Consider the following 20,219-nt stretch of genomic DNA (forward strand, 5'->3'; position numbering starts at 1 on the left):
TAAATGACGTAAGAACTTCAATTTACCCTAAAATTGGGCGTTTCACTAGTGGTACTACTAAATTAACTAAACAACTAAACACACAGTCATTCATGGTCGAGGGACGGGAAGCAGTGCCTCTTTTGAATCATCACCGAATTTTTGCAGTGATTTTGCAGTTTTACGACTCACTTGATGGTAAGTAACTACCGGCGCCCATGATTACCCGCAACACCAGAGTATAAAGGAAAAGGAAATATGAACATTTATCAATATAAATTTTAAATACTGAATTTTAGTATTACTGAATCGAAATTTAAAAGATAGAATGTATGTGGAAGAGTGTATAAAAGTAATTTGTTTGAGTAGTGCTGTCTATCTTGTTTTTGCCACCAAACAATTGTATACGAACTTCTGATTTTTTATTATTTAAGATAGAATCAGGCATGCGTACTTAAAACTTTAAATTGTAACAAACAGTTGAAAAAATAAAACAAAATCTAATAAAAAATATTAACTCTAATGATGTTTTCGTTAGAATTAAAGAAACATTGAGAAATGTTTGTTTTTGAAAATTAACAGATAAGGTCGATGTAGGCAGGTTTCGGTATAAATGTTTTTAAGGTAGATAATCAACATCATCTATTTATTTATTTATTTTTAGATTTATTTTGAAACATTTTATCAAATTAGTGTGCGACGTTGATATTCATAGATTCAATGCGCAAAAGAAATTTTGTCTCGATGGATTTTGTAACGTATTTTTTCTTCTTTTACAGTATTTTATTCATATAAATTCTGTCGCAGATCCTTTAGAGAGATTACAGATTTTGAGAGCTTCGCTAATATCTGTCATATCAACTTTGAGACAAGCATTTTGTCTCACAACAAAAGAATAGTCATTAAAAAGGTCCTGAAACAATAGAAGAAGCTGGGTCGTTGTTTTCCAAGGACTTAGCGACTTTGCCGTAGACAAGGGCCACTCTAACAAACTTTGTAAGTGCGTCGTGTGTTTTGTAATGAAATTTATATGGAAAAAGTAACCGGTTTTCTTTTATTTTTACAAAATTACAGCAATTATGAATTGTAAATACGAGTACGTATTTAAATAATTAGATTTAAGAGCTAAATATACCTTGCCGATTTTTTACTCGTTGAGATTTTTCAATTTTCAAATTTTATTTACGAGTAAATTAAATTGCTAACACGATGAATGATTTTCGAGTATTTTTTAAATTTGTTTATAGGATTTTCATCAAAGATACCTAATAAACTAAGCAAATGTCTAGAGCGGCAAAATCAATCCTAAATGCGAAGAGATGATTAAAAATTTAAAATAAAATACACCATGCGCGCGTGCTTTTTATTTTGAATTTACAGAAGCAAACTCAAAGCAAACACCTAACCATGTTATCTGGTCAACATGGTAACACATGTAGTAAGCAAAATTTCTCTTTTTATGTTCATTTGTAGCAAAAACACTCAAAACTTTTTTAACTACATGAAATATATACAATAAGAAAGTAATGATATTTATACAGAAAAGTAATCGGATTTCTTTTATTTTTATTAAACTGCATTGTGCAGCTTTTACATATATATACAAACTACTCATATAGCTTACTTAGAGAAAATAATGAATAAGGTCGACAAAACGGTACCAATCATCCGGATCACTGGCGTATAAGTAATGTGCCATCCGGGCTTGATTATACATTTTATTATCAACGTATGGTTTTCCGTGAAGTGAAATTCTATTAATAGTAAAGTATAATAATTATACTGTTTCATGGTAGGTAAGTATACAAATAACAGCTCATTATTACCGCCACGTTTGCTATTAACATGTCAGTTATATAATATTGAATTTATTTTGTGCCCGACAGCAACGCAAAATTATAAGAAAAGATTTGCTAAATTCAAAATTTAAACTTAAAAATACCAAAAAAAAATTGGAACTAATTATTGTTCCTTTCAAAAAATGATAAAGATTACAAAGATTTTCCATATGTACACAAACAAAATTAATACATAATTACATAAAAGCAAGATAAAAAGACAACGTGGGCAGCCTTATTGCTAAATAGCGAGACAACCTTAGAATGGAGAGAAAATTGTGTCTAGTTAGAGCGTAAAAGAATAATAATAAGACAGAAAAAAAGAAAGAAAAAAGAGCTAAAGATAAACAAGTAATAAGCAGTATAAACGCAGTATAAACAATACAAATTAATATATAATACTTACACATAATAATAATAAAATACTTGTAATATATAAATAAACGCATATATATATATATATATATATATATATATATATATATATATATATATATATATATATATATATATATATATATATATGAATATACATATATAAACTTATATAAAGACAAATATATTTTCATTAATATATATTGAATTAGCTTATTTATATAATAGTGTATATTGACTGGGCCTAAGATCCGTAAAAACTTGAAACATCTTTCAAATTCTCATCTATTTCGTTTGAAAACGGAAGATCGGAAGCAGAGGCAAACCTCAATCATTTATTCATATTAGAGACATTACAGGCACTTGATACGTCAGTTTCTTAGTTATACTAGATTATTAGAGCAGTATTTTCTACAATAAATATAAAAAACTGTAATTGTTTTCAACGATTTCTTGGCAAATATTGATTTAAATAGAAGTCATACGCAACGACAAAATACTCTATATTCATTGTGGTCATAAATTAAGATCATGGGATTCTATTAGGCTTTGAATTAAATTCGATTCTGAGTTCTTACTCACATGAAATATCGTAGAAAAGTTTAGTGGAATCACAAAAACAGCATTACAGATGGAATTTTCGAAAGGGCTTGGTGCAGAAGAGGGTTTGATTAATAGCTTTTGTAACATCCTGGCAAGTTAGTTTAGTAGTGGCACGTTTAGTTTTCAATATAAATAGCAGTAGATATTGCGTCGTTTATCTTCTTCTACCATATATTTGTAAATCTAACAAACTGTAGTATAATAATTGTATTTTTTTTATACAGCATTGGTTGAAAATGGAATTGTAATCCTTGGTTTACCTGATGGCATACAGGATATTAGTGAGAAATAATAGGTGAGAATAAAGTCAAGTCAGATCGTCATGACGAATTATCTAAAAGTAACAACGGTAATTTCCAAGGATACCGCATAGAAGTCGATTATATTGAAGTTCGTGTTTCTACCGTGAAGCAGTTGTGTTTGCATGGCTGTGTTTCGGTTCGAAGGGTGGGATATGGCGTAAATTTACAGGAATAACATCTGAGCCCTCAGGAATGGCAATGCATGGGGGGTATCATGGGCGAAACAGTATACTCTGTTATGTCCATGGTACGGCTCATGTCTATAGGAGATGGTTACCACTTTCCATCAGGTGAGCCGTCAGCTTGTTTGCCATTCTAAGTTGTATAAAAAAAAGTTGGTAGATTTGCTTATTAGACATTAGAATTTTTGGATGTAATACTTAATATATCATAGAAAATCGATTCCATCGAAAAAATATATTTGGCGAAATGCCGACAAAATGCCTCTAATTACCCCATCTGTAATTACAATCAAGAGCTACTTGACGTGCTACATCGAAACAAATAATTTGTATCTCTTGTTCTCAATCAATTAGGTAGGTACTCAGTTGAACCTATCTCTTAAACATGTCACTGGAATGTAATTAGGAAAATCCGATACCACATTAAACAACGTTCACATTTACAAGATTACAGACAATAAATATTAAGATTTCAAAACGTAGAATATACAAATATGCATATTTTTATAATTTGTGTTAAAAGGTATCCACTTTATATTTACAGCCTTTATGTACAACTAATTGTTTCCCGCGGTTTTGTACGCGTGGTATTATGTTTCCCCCTTAAGTAAAAATTGTCAAAAATCCTTTCTTAACGGACGGTTTTTTTATGGATGATAATAGGATGGTAACCCCGCCTGCGCCAACGGTATACGCAGGTGGGGCACCAATGAGTTAGCCCATCATGATGAATACACTAGGAATTCTGACGATAGACTAGGGGAGGACCACGTGTGGTCAACCTAACAGGGTGTACTGTTAGCACTTAGCGGATGGTTATGTTATAAAATAAACCCATGTTTCAAATTTCAATTTTCTAGACTTACACGTAGTACTTTTGGCTGTGCATCGATAGTCAGTAAAAATAATGTATTTCATAAGTATAGATAATATATAAGTTTAATGGATTATCGTGTGTTAGGTACTAGGACTTAAGTTCCTTGTTGCTAACCAAATTAGATGCTTAATTGATAGTGGCAGAATACCATCACCGCAGTAATAAGCTTATTCAGACCTTTGAGTTTATATAGGTCGCTTCATAATGCGATCACGATTAAGTAATTTATTATAATTTGCCTTATAAACTATATTCCTGCATGTTACGTTCTTAAGGTCGAACTTAAAATCTGCTGTATTTTATCTTAATAAGTTACCATGTGGTCTTGGCATAGAACTAAGGGAACTTAATGGTCGAGGGATGGACAGCAACGTCTCTCTTAAAACATCCTAAAACAATCTAACTGTAATTGCCAACCCGTTTGCCAAGCATAGCAACTACTAGTACAACCCCCTTTATATGTGAGGCCTATGTTCAGCAGTGGACAGTTAACGGCTGATATGATGATGATGATTACTGATGACGATTACATTATTTGTAATATTTTACTGGGCAATAAAAACATTTTTTGTTCCTTTATTCTTCTTCTAATGATACGATACGAACTTACCAGCGACCTTGGAGTGGTAAGCAACACCAACGCCGCATACGCCGTTGTCTCGTGCCGCTGCCACCTCACCAGCACACCGTGTGCCGTGACTGTCGACAATATTATATTAATTATAAATAATAAACATACAGCGCCATCTAGCCTTAAACTAAGCGGCGATATATAGAAATGGTATTTTTAAAAAGGTAAATCGAAATTATCAGCATTCTTTGAAGGAAACAAAATTTTACTATTAAACTAAATATTTTTCCTGAAGAAACATAAGTCAAAAAACGACAAAAAACATTATTTAAATATTTATTTATTTAACTATTTTATTGCACCAGTAACAAATATACAGTATAAAATATACAGTTGCAATTAAACAATTCAAGTAAAATACAGTAACAAAAATTACAGATTTAAATTTATACATAAAGCTTAGATTATATAGATAGAATAAACAATTAACAATTAAATATAGTTTTTTGTCCGCTAATTGTTAAATCAGCCGATTCGTTTTTTTTTTGTGTTTTATATACATACATATAAGATGTATCTTCACGTATTATTTAATAAATATGTATTTACCCATTAAAAAGTTGCAGAATTTATAAGACAAAATAAATATAGAAGTTATAAAGGAAACACTCATAACTATTTATCACTCAAAATTGTATAAAAATGTTGACCCGTTTTTCCCGAATCATTTCTATGGAGACACTCTATTTATACAATCTAAGACATAAAGGTATAAAAGGCGGTCTTATCGTTTTAAGGAATCTCTTACAGACAACTTTTGGTTAAAGGAGAACAGATAGAAGGGGGTAGCAAGAGTGAATTAACAATTTTCACGTGCAAAAAATGTATTAATCAAGTTATTTTTATATCAACCTGTATATTATATTTAAAAAATGTACAGACAACCGTATTATGGACTACAAATATTTATATGCGTAGCACTTATTTTTTTATTGTTTTTCAACCCATGTTTCTTTATAAAAAAATATTGAAATTTCTTTATTACCACTGCTTGAATAATTACTAATAATTTAGACTTCAGTCTATAGCTATATATTTTTTTTATTTATTATCATCATTGTCGTAAATCATCGACTAATGGGTACGTTGAAACCAAACAGCTGAAAAGGTCTCATCTTGTTAATTTTAATCCCAAGGGCTTTCGGCTCCAATATCCAAACGCCGATGCAAATTGGAAAATAAATTTCTATTTCGAAATTTGAGATTTTGGTTGAAAACAAAATTATATGCTTATACATAATGTACAATTGTACATAGATATACTACACACTTATAATTGGCTTATAATGCCATAACTTTATTGTATTATATTTAAAAACCTTAAAAAGATACATTATATACCCAAAAAACAAATTAAATAATTCCGAATTACATTATTTTCATTTAATGTAATATTAATATCCATGGTAATAATAATAATATTAATAATAGTATAATACATAACAAACGACTCCTTCACAAAAAAAATATTGGATATTTCAATTAATGTAATGATATGAATACCTAAATTATTAAATAATTACCTACTTAGAATTTAATAAGGTAATACTTCGACTGTTCGTTAAAGTTTATTAACACTCATTTTAATTTAACATTACCAACTCAATTTGGAATAATAATAATAAAAGTATTACATACTTTTTGTATAGTTTCAAGGAAAAGTCGAACTGAACATTTTTCGCAAAAAAGCATGGATCTCTAAACGACAATGCTATATCTCTCATACTATCGTGCTGTGTCTAACTGGCGTCAACTAACATCATATATATTTTTTATAAAACGTTCAATTTTATTGAGGTTCTTTTAACAGTTTTTTCTTTTTCAAATGATGCTAATTATTTTCGATTTCACTCACAGAATATAAATTAAAAATTGAAAGAAGAAATAATTTTGAAGCTGTAGAAGTTAATTAAATTATGACTGGCACTCGAAGTAATTCTACAGAAACATTTCAATAATAATAAATAATTCTTCTACTTTATTTATTAAACTCACCTGTTAAACCAGTCATCGGTGTATCTCGGGTAAGGAAATGGATCGTTACTGCTAAAGTCATACGACGCCTCTGCATTCTGTAACAAACAAATTATAAGATTTATGCATTTTTGCCTTACAATAGCACTTGGCGTTTATTATTTCTGTCTAGCCCTATAGGAAACAAGGGTGACGTATAGGTATATATATATATATACATAAAGAGTAAAATCTGAATGTTAATTATATCTATAGATGCTTAGTTAATATATTCAGTACAGTGTTAATTATATCCTCATTGCCAATTACCAGAGGGAGACTGTACAAAAGTCGATTGCTTGGGTACCTCTGTCCCATTCGTGTTTCAACCGTGAAGCAGTTATGTTTGCATGGCTGTGTTTCGGTTTGAAGAGTGGGATATGGCGTAAATTTACAAGGTACAGAGGAATAACACCTGAGTCCTCAGGAATGGCAACGCATGGGGGGTATCATGGGCGAAACAGTACACTCTGTTATGTCCATGGTACTGCTCATATCTATAGGCGACGGTTACCACTTTCCATCAGGTGGGCCGTCAGCTTGTTTGCCATTCTAAGTAGTATAAAAAAAAATTAAATTAGTACTCTCAGTTTTGTATATTGTAATTTATATTTACCTACTGTTTTATTGTTATTATACCAAAGGAAGACTTTGAACAAAAGTCATTTATTTGGGTTACGCATTCGTGTCTCTGCCGTGAAGCAGTTAGTTTGCACGTTTAGTATATAACATATGGCAGTGAAATTACAGGGCACAAAGGCACAACATCTTAATCGTCAGTATACTATGTTATGGCCATGGTACTGGTCATTTGTATAGGCGACGGTTACAACTTTCCATCATGTCGCCGTCAGCTCGTTTGCCATACTAAGTTGCATAAAAAAATATTATTAAATTTTTATCTGCGTCTTATATATTGATTAATCGAAACGAAATCTAACCTATATCCTCTATCCCAAGTAACATCATAATAATATCATGCTATTTCATTTTAAGCAGTTGAACTGACACAGCGCCAAAAAAAAAAATAACTACGCCTATTTTATTTATTACTTTTTTATAATATTTCGTAATATCCATAACCTTTTCAATTTCATCTTATTCCCTTACCCTTTTGGTAGTAAGGAATGCTCTTCTACCGTCTCCATTATATTAAACAATGTATCCTCTATCGAATCAAAGGATTTCGGTATTTGCAGCTACGTAAACATCGACACTGTTACATATTTGATGTGTGATCCGTCTTCAAATTTTGTCACGGGAATAAGTTTGCCTATAAATTGTTAAAATACCTACATACTATATTGGTTAAACCTAAGTACGTACCTTTATAAACTACTAGTAAGTTATTAGTAATGCAAAGCTTTGCCGCTGAGTTAAGATATAATGCAACTTCTATGTTAATCAACTGCAACTTTAGATTAATATATCTTTCATACAAATTGATTTAGTAGTTTTAGCGTACAAGATTAAGTAATTTAACATCTTTATAAACTGTGATATTAATAAAATTAAAGATATAAAAGCCCTTATATGCCACTTTGTCCGCGTAATCGGGATATGTTCATTGACAGGGATCCTACTTCATCTCATGGAGTATCATTACATTTTCTGTCTTTAACTGTCCATTGCTAAACATAAGCCTCTCCCTTAGGGGGTTTTGCCATGTAGAGGTAGGGGGGAGTTGTCTCATGTACTCGTAGTATATGTAAAGTAAATTTTATAATGATTGATCAAGTCGTAAACGCGCTATGAAGTAACAAATAAACTGTAACAAACAAAGTGAGTTTGTTTCTTTATTTGCAAATATTACAAAAAACCTATAGATTGAAAAAAAAAACATTAAATACCTTTAAAATTAAAGACGATTTCGCGTAAAAATTATTAAATACTCAAATTACAATAAATACTATGTATGTGACTCGATAATGTAACTATAGATATTCTATAGGTGAAAGAACGATTAAAATCGGTTTAATTTTCGGTTTTTAAGTTTATCCATTACAAACAAGCAAACAAATCTTTCAACCTTCTATTATTAGTATAGAAAATACAAATATTTTTCTTATCACTTTACCAAATAGAGTAACATTATATAAATAGTATGTAATAAAAAAATGTTTTTAGTAGTACAAGACTTAAAAGAATTATTAAAATAATAAAGTGATAAGCCTATTTAAGGACTTTGAGTTCGAGAGTTTTGAGTTTCTCTTCTTTAGATTTATTGAATTATATAAGCTAGATACAAAGGTATAACTAAACATGTATCTGAATATTATATTATATGTACATATTATCTAGATAGATGTCATATTTAACAGTTAAATGAAAAAAAAAAACATATATTAGAACATGATTTTATTTTATTTTCGATGTCTCTCGGCAACCCATATCTGCGGACGTCATATTATCCAATTACAGTGTTTTGACGTCGTCAAGCTCTGCCGTCAGTTACATTCAGGGCTTCGTAATGAAATTGGGCAAGAGAATCTAAAATTTTTTTCTAATCTTGTTTACTAAATTTAATACGAAAATAAAAAAAACTGACTTTATTTTTTTTTATTATGCAACTTAGAATGGCAAACAAGTTGATAGCCCACCTGATGGAAAGCGGTAACTGTCACCTATAAATATGACCGGTACCATGGACATAAAAAGAGTATACTGTTTCGCCCATGATACCCCTTCAAGCATTGTTATTTCTGAGGATTAAGGTGTTATTCCTCTGTACCCTATAAATTCACTGTCATATCTCACTCTTCAAACCGAAACACAGCACAATGCAAACACAATTGCTTTACGGTAGAAATACGAATGTGCCAGAGGTAGCAAACGACTTTTGTACAAAGTCTCTCTCTGGTATTAAGAATTTAATTAAATAGTTAGCTTATATGTAGAATAAATGTGTTTCTGTCGTAAAGCAGTTCTGATTGTATAGTTGTATAATTGAGAACGACAACGCAAGGCAAGCACCATGGGTATCACAGTGTATTTTAAGATACCTGTGGTGCTGTTCATGTTTATATGCAATGGTTAGCGCTTTCCATGAGGTGGATCATTAGCCTGTTTGCCATTCTATGTATATATCATGTTAATTAAGATCGTGTTTCACAAAAATCCGAATTCAATTATGGCAGAACCACTTATTTATTATTTAAAAACAATACTGTTAAACCAATTTTGATAAAATTTTAATGAGTATACTATGGAGTGTATAATGAACTAAATTATCCAAAACTAATTTGAATGAAAATGTTTAGTCAACCTACTAAACTAATAGACGTGTAAGTATGGAAGGCTAAAAATGTCGTTGGAAAAAATATCCGGTTACAGCTTAGAAGGCTAACATTTTCCTATTTCATCATATATGTATATACATATATGTGTATATATATAATACCCTCTCTAATTTCACATACCAACGAAAGAATAGATTTGTCTATATCCCTACCTGAGAATTGATAACATCTAAGCACAGGGCACGCCGGGTTAATTTCCCGGGAAATAGACCGGCGGCGTACGGTGCAATTTTCACATACCATTTCGAACCGTATCCAATCGCCCTCTATTTCTGAATTTTCCCGGAGTGTGATCATTTATTCCGAGTGCGAATTTTTTGTATACACACATGGTGCTATATGGGGTTTTTAATATTGATATTTGAACGCAACCCTAACACCATCAAGAGTCTTCCGTCTAAACCGTCATTCAAAAAAAAGGTTCATATTCACTTTCATACTTTATCCGAGCAATAATCTACTGTCCTTTATCTACGTATCTAATACATATAGTATATATTATATATGTGAAAGTATATTTGTTATTAATATATATTTATTTCTGTATTTATGTAAATTTGAATATGTATGTATATTAATTAATACTAGTACCACAATTAAGTATTCTAACACTTCCCTAAGTCTAACTAGAGGAGAATACTTTAACATTAGGACTGTTTTGTTCGCATATCTTGTACTAAAGAATATATAAATAAATATTTCTGTTTCATTGAAAATATAAATATTATATAAATATAAGTATTATATAAACTAAGCAAAAGTGAAAAGCTAAGGGAAGGTATTTACACTTTTTTGCATTTACTAGAAGGAGATTTTGTACAAAAATCCTATATTCAGCTACAGCCGTAGGTACATAACAATTTTGTTGTATGTTAATATTCATTTCATAACCTAATTAATATAACAATTCCTACGCGTGCGTATTATTTGTACTTAAAAGTAGGTGATGTTAAGAATACATTAACGTTAATGAATCAGTGCGAAGTTTGGCGTGTTACTACAAAACCAACAACGTCTTTTACCATACTTGGCAACATCTCACACTCACCTTAACATTAATAACAATGCCTATTGAGGTAACAGCCTCAATAAGGAGGAAAAAGGAATATTAGTAATGAGATCTAATAGTTCCCTTAATAGCAAAATATCCGAACAAGTTAACCTTCACAAGGTTCCTCCTGGAATCTATCGTGATTAATTTTTGATGAATTCAGTACGACGGGCCAGTTTACTGTTCGGATCCGTTTAAGCCCCGCCTATCAATCCTCGCTGATGCTCCGCCAGAGTATACCACTAACGCAGGAGAGGTTATCATTCCATTTTTATCCTTTTAAAAATAATCAGCTCCAATTACCAAAATTACAAAAACCTATCCTGCCCTTCTTTCAGCCATGAAGCAGCTGTGATTTTTATGCTCCTTTAATTTGCAGGATGGAATATGGTTTAAAAATACAGGGTCATTATAATTCACTCATCTTCAATTCTTCATAAGTAGCAATAAAAAATAAATCCCAGTGTATATATTCTATGATGCCTATGATAATGTTCATGTCTAAAGCAATGGTTATAGTTTCCCATCGAGTAGACCTCTTGCTTGTTTTTTTTTTATGGTAACTCCGCCTGCGCTAACGGGATACGCTGGCAGAGCACCAGTGAAGGGTAATCGATGAGAATGATAACAAGCTAACTGGCTTGTTATCATTCTCATCATGATGAAGGGAGAGAATTTACTGGGTACGGAGGAATAACACCTGAGCACTCAGGAATGGTAACGCATGGGGGGTATCATGGGCGAAACAGTATACTCTGTTATGTCCATGGTACTGCTTTATGTCTATAGGCGACAGTTACCACTTTCCATCAGGTGGGCCGTCAGCTTGTTTGCCATTCTAAGTTGTATAAAAAAAAAAAGGTTCCAGAGGGAACCACGAGGAGGTCGACCTGGTTGGGTATATTGCTAGCAATGGATTTTTTAATCTCCATTACTAATAATCCCTTTCCCTCACCTCTTGCTTGTTTGTCATTCTACTCTTCATCATATCAGTCGTTAACTGTCCACTGCTGAACATAGGACTGCTAGTTGGCTACTACTTGATTGGCAAGAGGATCGGCAAACGCAGTTAGGCTTTGGTAATGTTTAAAGAGAAACACTGCTGCCCATTCCTCAATCATTAAGTTTTCATAGTCGCTTTACGATACCCACGGGAAAGGAAGGTAATTTTACCCATAAGTTCTATTAAAAAATGCTACGACTTTTAAGAAAACTGCTCTAATTTCATTTGAATACGAATTATTCATTATATTTCTATGTTTATACTTGTCTTTGAACGTTCGTTTAAATAACTTCTGAACTTTGCACCGACGTACTTATTCAGGAAGTTAGCTCGCGTAAAATTATTAATAAGGAGTTTGGTAACATTCATTTAAGACATTACAATAAATAAAAAAAAATTTAATATACAATATTATACTTTTTAAAACTAAATAATATCTATATATTGAGTCAGTATTAATTAAAATCTGTAAAAAATTACACTTTATATGTTTACAGAGTGAAATAAAAATCAATAGTAACCTTTCCTTTAAAAATAACGAAGTAAAGTTTAATAATCACTACGTTATTTTTAAGATTTTTACTGGTATTTTATTGACGGAACTTGAAAATTAATCCATCCAACCATTTAAATATCAATATAATAAAATAAATTAATATAGGTGTATTAATATGTGTGTATCTGATATTTGTAGTGATGTACAGCTGTTTATATTATACCTCTGTCCGAAATATCGATATCGATATGTATATCTATTGTAAACGACCTATCTACTTTATAGCCTATAATATATACAAATTCAATTAAATGGTTGCTTAAATTTCATGTAAACGCTTTTTGTGCGAAGTGACGCGGATAGGTCTGATAATTTCATTTAATAAATATTTAATTAATACATAATAATTTTCCACAAATTATTTCGGTCAGAAGTGAATGAATCGTTCAATGGGAATCAGTAAACAAAAGGAGAGCCGACATTGGGTTTTGATTTGGACAATTCTCTTTGTATACGTATATATTTGTACATTACCGCTCGGATGGATATGAATTCATGATTCAAATGCGATGGGGAATTGCTTAATACTGTAACAAAAGGAAACATATATGAATGCAAAATGGAGATTTCATTTCAAGTGGATTTTCTGTGTGCGTATACGAGTATACGCAGTATCTTCATCAATTACGTTTGATACTGTGATACTTTTCAACCGACTTTAAAAAGAAAGAGGTTCTCAGTGTGGTTGTATACTTTTCTTAATATTTGTTATCTCGTAAATCCGTCAGTTATAAATTGATTTGGAAAATTCTTTTTTTATCTGATAGAATTGACTTACAGATCAGATTTACTTACAGAGTAGATATTTTATTACAATCGATTCAGTAGTTTAGTTTTTAAAACAAAATGACCGGTTTTTTTCCAATTGAAGACGGTTTTCATTGTGGAACACAATCTTAAATAATTTGATTGTTTATTCACGTATTGGTTTTGTTATGCGAATACTAATGTCAGCATTCCAATCGATTTTGCCAAGGGGATAACATCTTATATTACTTATACAGATACAATTATACGTTACTAATTGACCTGAAAAACATAGCTGCCCGCTAACGCCACCTACAGGGTTCATTTCCATCGAGATAACAACAATTGGAGCAACACGTATTATAAAATTTGAATAAAACAGGTTAATCGACTTTGGAAAATAATAACTGAACTTTGAGACACGGTAATTTTATTATAAATAAAATTTAACATCGTGTTCACAAAAGTTTGTATACCTATATTCAGCCTTTAACTGCTGAATATAGGTCTCTCCCATAAAAGAGGTTCTGCTAATAGTTGCCACACTTGACAGGTGGGCTGGCAACCGCAGTTAGGCTTTGGTGATATTTTATAAGGGATGCTGTTGCCTATCCCTTGACCATAAAGTTCCCTTAGTTTTCTCTTACGGCACCCGCTGAAATAGAAGGGGTGACCAATTCTATGACGGGACTATACTTTTAATTAAATAAACTTTAATTTTTCTATTTTAAAAACTCCATTATATTTCTCGTATAATTGACTTCTGCATACCTCAGATGTTGACAAATAAGTCATTCCCATTTCCATAATATTAATTAGGTATGCGACAACCTTACGACTCTGTAACATCCCAAGTTACTAACAAAACAAACATTCGTAAACATTCTCAAGATAGGTACTTGTTAGTCAAAAAGTTCGTGTAACTGTTGATTGTCGTGAAGGTGGAAATTCACGAGCATATTAAATTTTAACTTTATAGACAAGAGATGGGCAGCAGCGTCCCTTTTAAAACCAAAGCCTAACTGCGTACAATTACATTCAGTTTTAACCTAATGTTTGATGAATGAGCAGCAGCATTCCTGTTAAATGTCCATGGTACTGCTTGTGTCTATAGGCGACGGTTACCACATTCCATCAGGTGGGCCGTCAGCTTGTTTGTCATTCTAAGTTGTATAAAAAAAAAGTCACCAAAGCCTATCTGTGGTTGCCAACCCGCCAACCAAAATGACAACTACTGGCATAACCTCCCAAGGGGAAGGCCTATGTTCCGAAGTGCACAATTAACGACTTATATGATGCTGTGATTTTTAAGTTTAAAATGTTTTCAATTCAATTTATTTAAGAACAATATATATTATATTTGAAATGACTAATTACTTCCATACTTCTAATTAATGAATAAATAAACATTTATTTGCATTTAAAATTGCTTTAAACTGTCTTCTCTTTATGTACTCAATAATATTAGTATAGGTTTAATAAAGTGTTAATAAATAAATAATATTATACTAATAGAGGTAACGGTTGTCGTGATATTCATAAAAAAATCTTTGTGATGTTCCAAAGACCACAGATACCATTTTCCATCATATTTACGTTATTTTCTATTATCTACCTTTACATATTTACAAAAACATTGTAGTATAAAAAAGCAGATAAAAATATAAGGTTTAAATTGGTTAAACAATTAAAGTTTTTACAAACAAAGCTTTGAAACTAAGTACTTTAAATAGCTAAATGCTCAATAGAATGGTTATTAGTCTGACTTTTCATAATTATCAAGCTACGACGTTCACTGTATAAAGAAAAGTGCACAATAAAGACTTAAGAGTTAATGTTATCTTTATAAAATAAGAGTAAATTTTCAAACAAATTAAACGTAACAAAGAAAAAACAGAACAAACACAGAAACAATAGACTGTGCTAATGAAAACAAAAACAACGGGGCACTGTAATAACATAAACAGTTGTTGAACTTACAATTATAGTTATTATTGCCAACCGACATCAAAAAAGTGCGGTATCTTTGCCAATACCGAATCGATTTCTGATTCTTTATTATCGAAAGGGCGTAATCATCGAAAAATATAATTCTCGTATTAAAATGAATAAGGTTTATTTTTTACGATATTTTATTTATTGCAATATATATTTGTTTATATCAAGTCTTGCAAGCTGAATTTTGCAAACACCTTTAGTTCTGGGGTAATATGTAATATTTTAAAACTGCTACGCGATGACATACTCGTATATTTTGACAACGTTATTAATATGGGTATCAAAGAGCTTGAAAAATATATAACGATATATTAAATAATATCTTTTAAAATGTCCATAGCCACAAGATAGCGGATTACATTATAAAAACTTATATTTCAAGGCTTGTTAAACAAAATCTTAATTTATTAAGAAACATAAATTTTTAATCTATCAAATTATGCAGCAAATTGTTTAAATTATACCAAAACTTTCTTACCATAACCTATTAGCGTACCATTGCTGTTCTCTTCCCACATAATTAAAGCATAGATGAAATAATAACACATTCTTTATTTCATGTCAATGTTATTTCACAGGCTGTTAACTGAATTCATCAGAGATCGATGATTTATCGCGTCCAGCTTTTTACAAATTAAAGTCATTAATAAATGGGACCACAAATACATTAATTTCTAACATTGTCCTAACCAAGAATCGAACCTGAAACCTTTATATAAAACCAATAAGTAATAAGTTTATAACTATAAAAATATCTATACAATCGACAGCGAATTCACCACCATAACTTACAGCCTAGATAGTCGCGTACAGCGCGGTTTCAGAGATATTTCCTTCCATGAATGCTCAGGTTATGAAATCAGCTCCCAATCGTGGTTTTCCCAAAAGGCTACAGGGCATGGGCCCTTCAAAAAAGGAGTACAGAGGTTTTCTCAAGGTTGGCAACGCGCGCGTAATGCCCTCGGTATTGCAGGCGTTTATAAGCTACAGTAACTGCTTACCATCAAATGGACCGTATGCTTGCTTGCCACCTCAGTGGTATAAAAAAATCTTCAAAATATTAATTCAATTTTGTTCCATCATTGAGAAACGTCGCTTATATTTTTACAACAAGTTATAAGTCTTTTTACAAACCATGAAAATCATTTAAATGAGCTATTTACCATATTATGATGGCTCGGCGGTTATGAATAAGACATTTCCATTTAAAATTCAAGCGTAAAACAAATCTGGAGAATTAGGTGATAACACAACAGAAACTCTTTATGGAAGTTGGCTGGAGTTCTGGCTCAAAATTTTGTATTTGATTGTGTATGAGTGGTAAATAGTTTCCAAGGAAAGGAGAGTTATAAATGTTATAACTGTAAATCATGCTTCTTTCTGATTTTAACTTCACAATTTTAATCAGATTTACTAGATAATATTTCTGATTGTTATCTCAATCTCAAATCTGTTTCGATTATCGTAAAAAAAACCACTATACAAATCGTGAACGTCGTAAAAACCTACTTTTCTGTATGTTTCTAATTTTAGTTTACTTGTCTTATCCCACCTTTTGTTTTTTTCTAGCTTCATTAATAAATATTATATACTGCTCTACAGTTTAAAAGTAACAAAACTGTTAAAAAAATTATCCAATTTTATCCAAACTTATTTCACTTTACTCCAAAATTTTGAGAATAGAAAATTTTTTGCCCAAAATTGCAATCCCTATCTGGCAACACTAATTTTGACTCTTAGTAGATAATGAAAACCCTTATAGAAAAATCGTCTGCTTCTATTCTCTATCCTATTTGTATTTTTGCCTTGTGCAAATGGCATATTTTATTTCGTGCCTATAAGTTACGGCCAGCTTAATTACTATTCTAAATTAAATAAAAATTACTTTTGCCTTTATAATTTAATAACCAGTTGGAAAATTAATTGTAATAAATATACTACCTATATTCCATAGCTTTAGACACGTAAATTTACAATAAAAAAGTAGATACGGCCCTTTTTTTTTTATTTATTCTTTATTGACCACATTACAAAAAAATATCTGGTATAAAAGGCGGACTTAATACTATATAGCATTCTCTCCCAGTCAACCTTTGGCTAAACAGAAATTTTATTATGCGGTGAGAAAAATTATAACATATCTAAGTCTCATTTGTGAATAAATGTAATAATGTAAATTAAGGGCTCCTATCTAGTTCGAAGAAACTAGTCGTCCAATCCCTTAGTTAATAATAAGTAAAGCCGATATAAATAATTATAATACAGTGTAACTTATGATAGTTATTATTCAATGAATGTAATAAAACTCATACTTACGTAATTGTACTTTAAATCTGGATGCATGTAGTCCACGCCTGAAACAAACAAACAACATTACAGATAGGTACTCTCATATCAACTCGGTTGAAAGTACATACCATATTTTACATAATCAGGACTTAACGCGTTGAAAAATCCTTTGCTACTTGCAATAGTACTTACATACTTGCTTTTTTATTGCCGACGTTTTAACGTGGATTACACATATGTTGTGGTCACGTCAGGACTATAATAATAAATAAAAAAAAAATAAAAAACAGTAGGTTTGTAGATGCTATTTACCTGTAAAAGTGTTTTCATCGCGTTAAGTACTTATTGTGTATTTAAAATATGTATAAACGCGAAAGTTTAAAATAAACTAGTACATAACATAACTAGTAACTAATCGCCATAAGTAGTACTCTATATATCAAACATGACATGCATATGAAATTGATAATGATTAATTAAGCAATTAAGACGTCATAAGATCATCAAACAACGTCACATTCATATTTATAAGTTTAACTAGCTATTTCCACAGCTGGAAATTACAGCTCTCCTCTTAAATGGTAATTTAGCCACTCAAGCTGAATTATAGCTAACTACTCGCCGTTTTGTCCCGGCTTAAAACGGGCCACCCCTTCCTTTCCAGTGGGTGTCGTAAGAGGCGACTAATGGAACTTAGTGGTCGAGAGATAGACAGCAACGTTCCTTTTAAAACATTACCAAAGCATAACTACGATTGCAAATCCGCCTTCCAAGTAAGGCAACTACTGGCAAAATACCTCTTATGGGAGAGGCCTATATTCGGCAATAGACAATTGATGATGTGAAATACTCCTCTTTTATTAAATACTAACTTTTTGCTATTTTATTAAATACTAGCTTTTTGCTCTTTTATTTTATAGCTTTTTGGCTTTTTTTTATATCACTGAAGTGGCAAACAAGCATACGGCCCACCTGATGGTAAGTGGTTACCGTAGCCCTTGGCTTTGAAAAACCAATGAAACAGAAATCTAAATGGTGTATCGAGATAAAACATACACCAGTTTTAAAGTTAAACTTTAGGAATTTGACTGTGAAAACCACGTATAGTTTAGTGAAGTAGTTTTTATGTGGTGCCGGTATGAACATACAGTCAAACAGACAGATAGACAAAACTTCTAAAAATTATTATTTGGTGTCTTTCTTATTAAGATCTTTCATATTATTTTTTCTTAAATATCTTCGTTGTATAAACATCGTTTAGTTATGATTTTATTATATTAGTAAGATTATATACTTATTGGTTTATTTGAGCATCGATCAAAATAAATTAGAGACACATTTCAGGAAAACAATTTGTTGAAAAAAAAATTTCTTTTATTTTCAGAACAATACTTGTGAAAAGAAAGAAAGAAAGAAAGACAACATTTATTGCCAACAACAAAAAGAGTTATATTAATTATCAATAGAAAACAAACTTTACATTTGTTATTGCCAACGTGGTCGCCATCAGCATGTGCAGCAGCGAATTAATTGCTACAGCGCTGATATTCTGTGGCCATGTATCACAAACAACGACAGCAAAAAAAAACTAAGTAAAATAAAAATAGAGATAAAATGCCGCAATCGCAATGTTACTTTTTTCAATAAAATAATGATTTTTTTTATTGATAACTCATGCGGTGGGTAAATGAATTCATGACAGGTGACTTGCCGCCATAAATATAATATGATGTGGGTGCGTGTGGAAAATGTATAATTTAAGATTATTATATTGTTACAAAAAATAGAAATAAATTGCACATTTTGTACCAAAATGGTTAAACATTTCTTTTTGTATTTTACATCTATTTCTATTCTAGAAGATAACATTATTTTGTCTAAAACACTGTATATAATATAAATAAATATGTATTCAAAATGTATGTTTCTCCATAAATTCGATATTTCAAAATTCCTGAATATCCTGCAATAATAATTTAATTTTAAAATTATTTTGTATTAAAAGTCAGTTTTTGTAGAACTAAATCTTATTACTTGTTCTTTAGTGACAAATTATTTATATCGCAGGTACTTTCTATTTATTTATATATGAATTTTTAATTGTTTTTTCTTTTATTAAAGTCAATCTTAATGGAACTGAATCTTAATTTTTTTTCTGTGTCAATTTAATTACGACTTCACGTACTTACTATCTATTTAAATTGTCTGTATTTGAGTGTTAAACTACCTTATTTTTATTAAAATATTAAAGGAACTAAATAGGCATTTAGGCATTATAATTTCGTTCTTTTTACAAGCTTTCTTTCCCTGTGACATTAAAAAGTTTTTTATGAGAACGTAAATTTAAATATAAGAACTTACTCAAATTTAAAATGTCTTTATTGCCAGCTGTATTAATATGTACACTGTGATACCGACTTTGAGACTTGCCCACGTAAAGATTCACAATGTAAACGCTTATTTTAGTACATAGTAT

The 20,219-nt window shown here is 30.9% G+C and overlaps 1 protein-coding gene across 1 annotated transcript in view; it reads right to left on the minus strand.

The window, feature by feature from the left end:
- LOC116413009 (neuroendocrine convertase 2) overlaps positions 1–20,219 on the minus strand; it is a 118,375-nt gene that overhangs the window by 34,527 nt on the left and 63,629 nt on the right. Inside the window, exons 4-6 of the mRNA XM_052900502.1 lie at positions 17,771–17,808; positions 6,783–6,859; positions 4,767–4,855 (exon numbers count right to left, since the gene is read on the minus strand). Of these exons, the coding sequence (XP_052756462.1) occupies positions 4,767–4,855; positions 6,783–6,859; positions 17,771–17,808 (204 nt within the window). The remainder of the gene's footprint in view (positions 1–4,766; positions 4,856–6,782; positions 6,860–17,770; positions 17,809–20,219) is intronic.

This window comes from Galleria mellonella, unplaced genomic scaffold (genome assembly GCF_026898425.1).
Source record: "Galleria mellonella isolate WM207_F2 unplaced genomic scaffold, CSIRO_AGI_GalMel_v1 utg65, whole genome shotgun sequence".
NCBI classification, from domain to species: domain Eukaryota; kingdom Metazoa; phylum Arthropoda; class Insecta; order Lepidoptera; family Pyralidae; genus Galleria; species Galleria mellonella.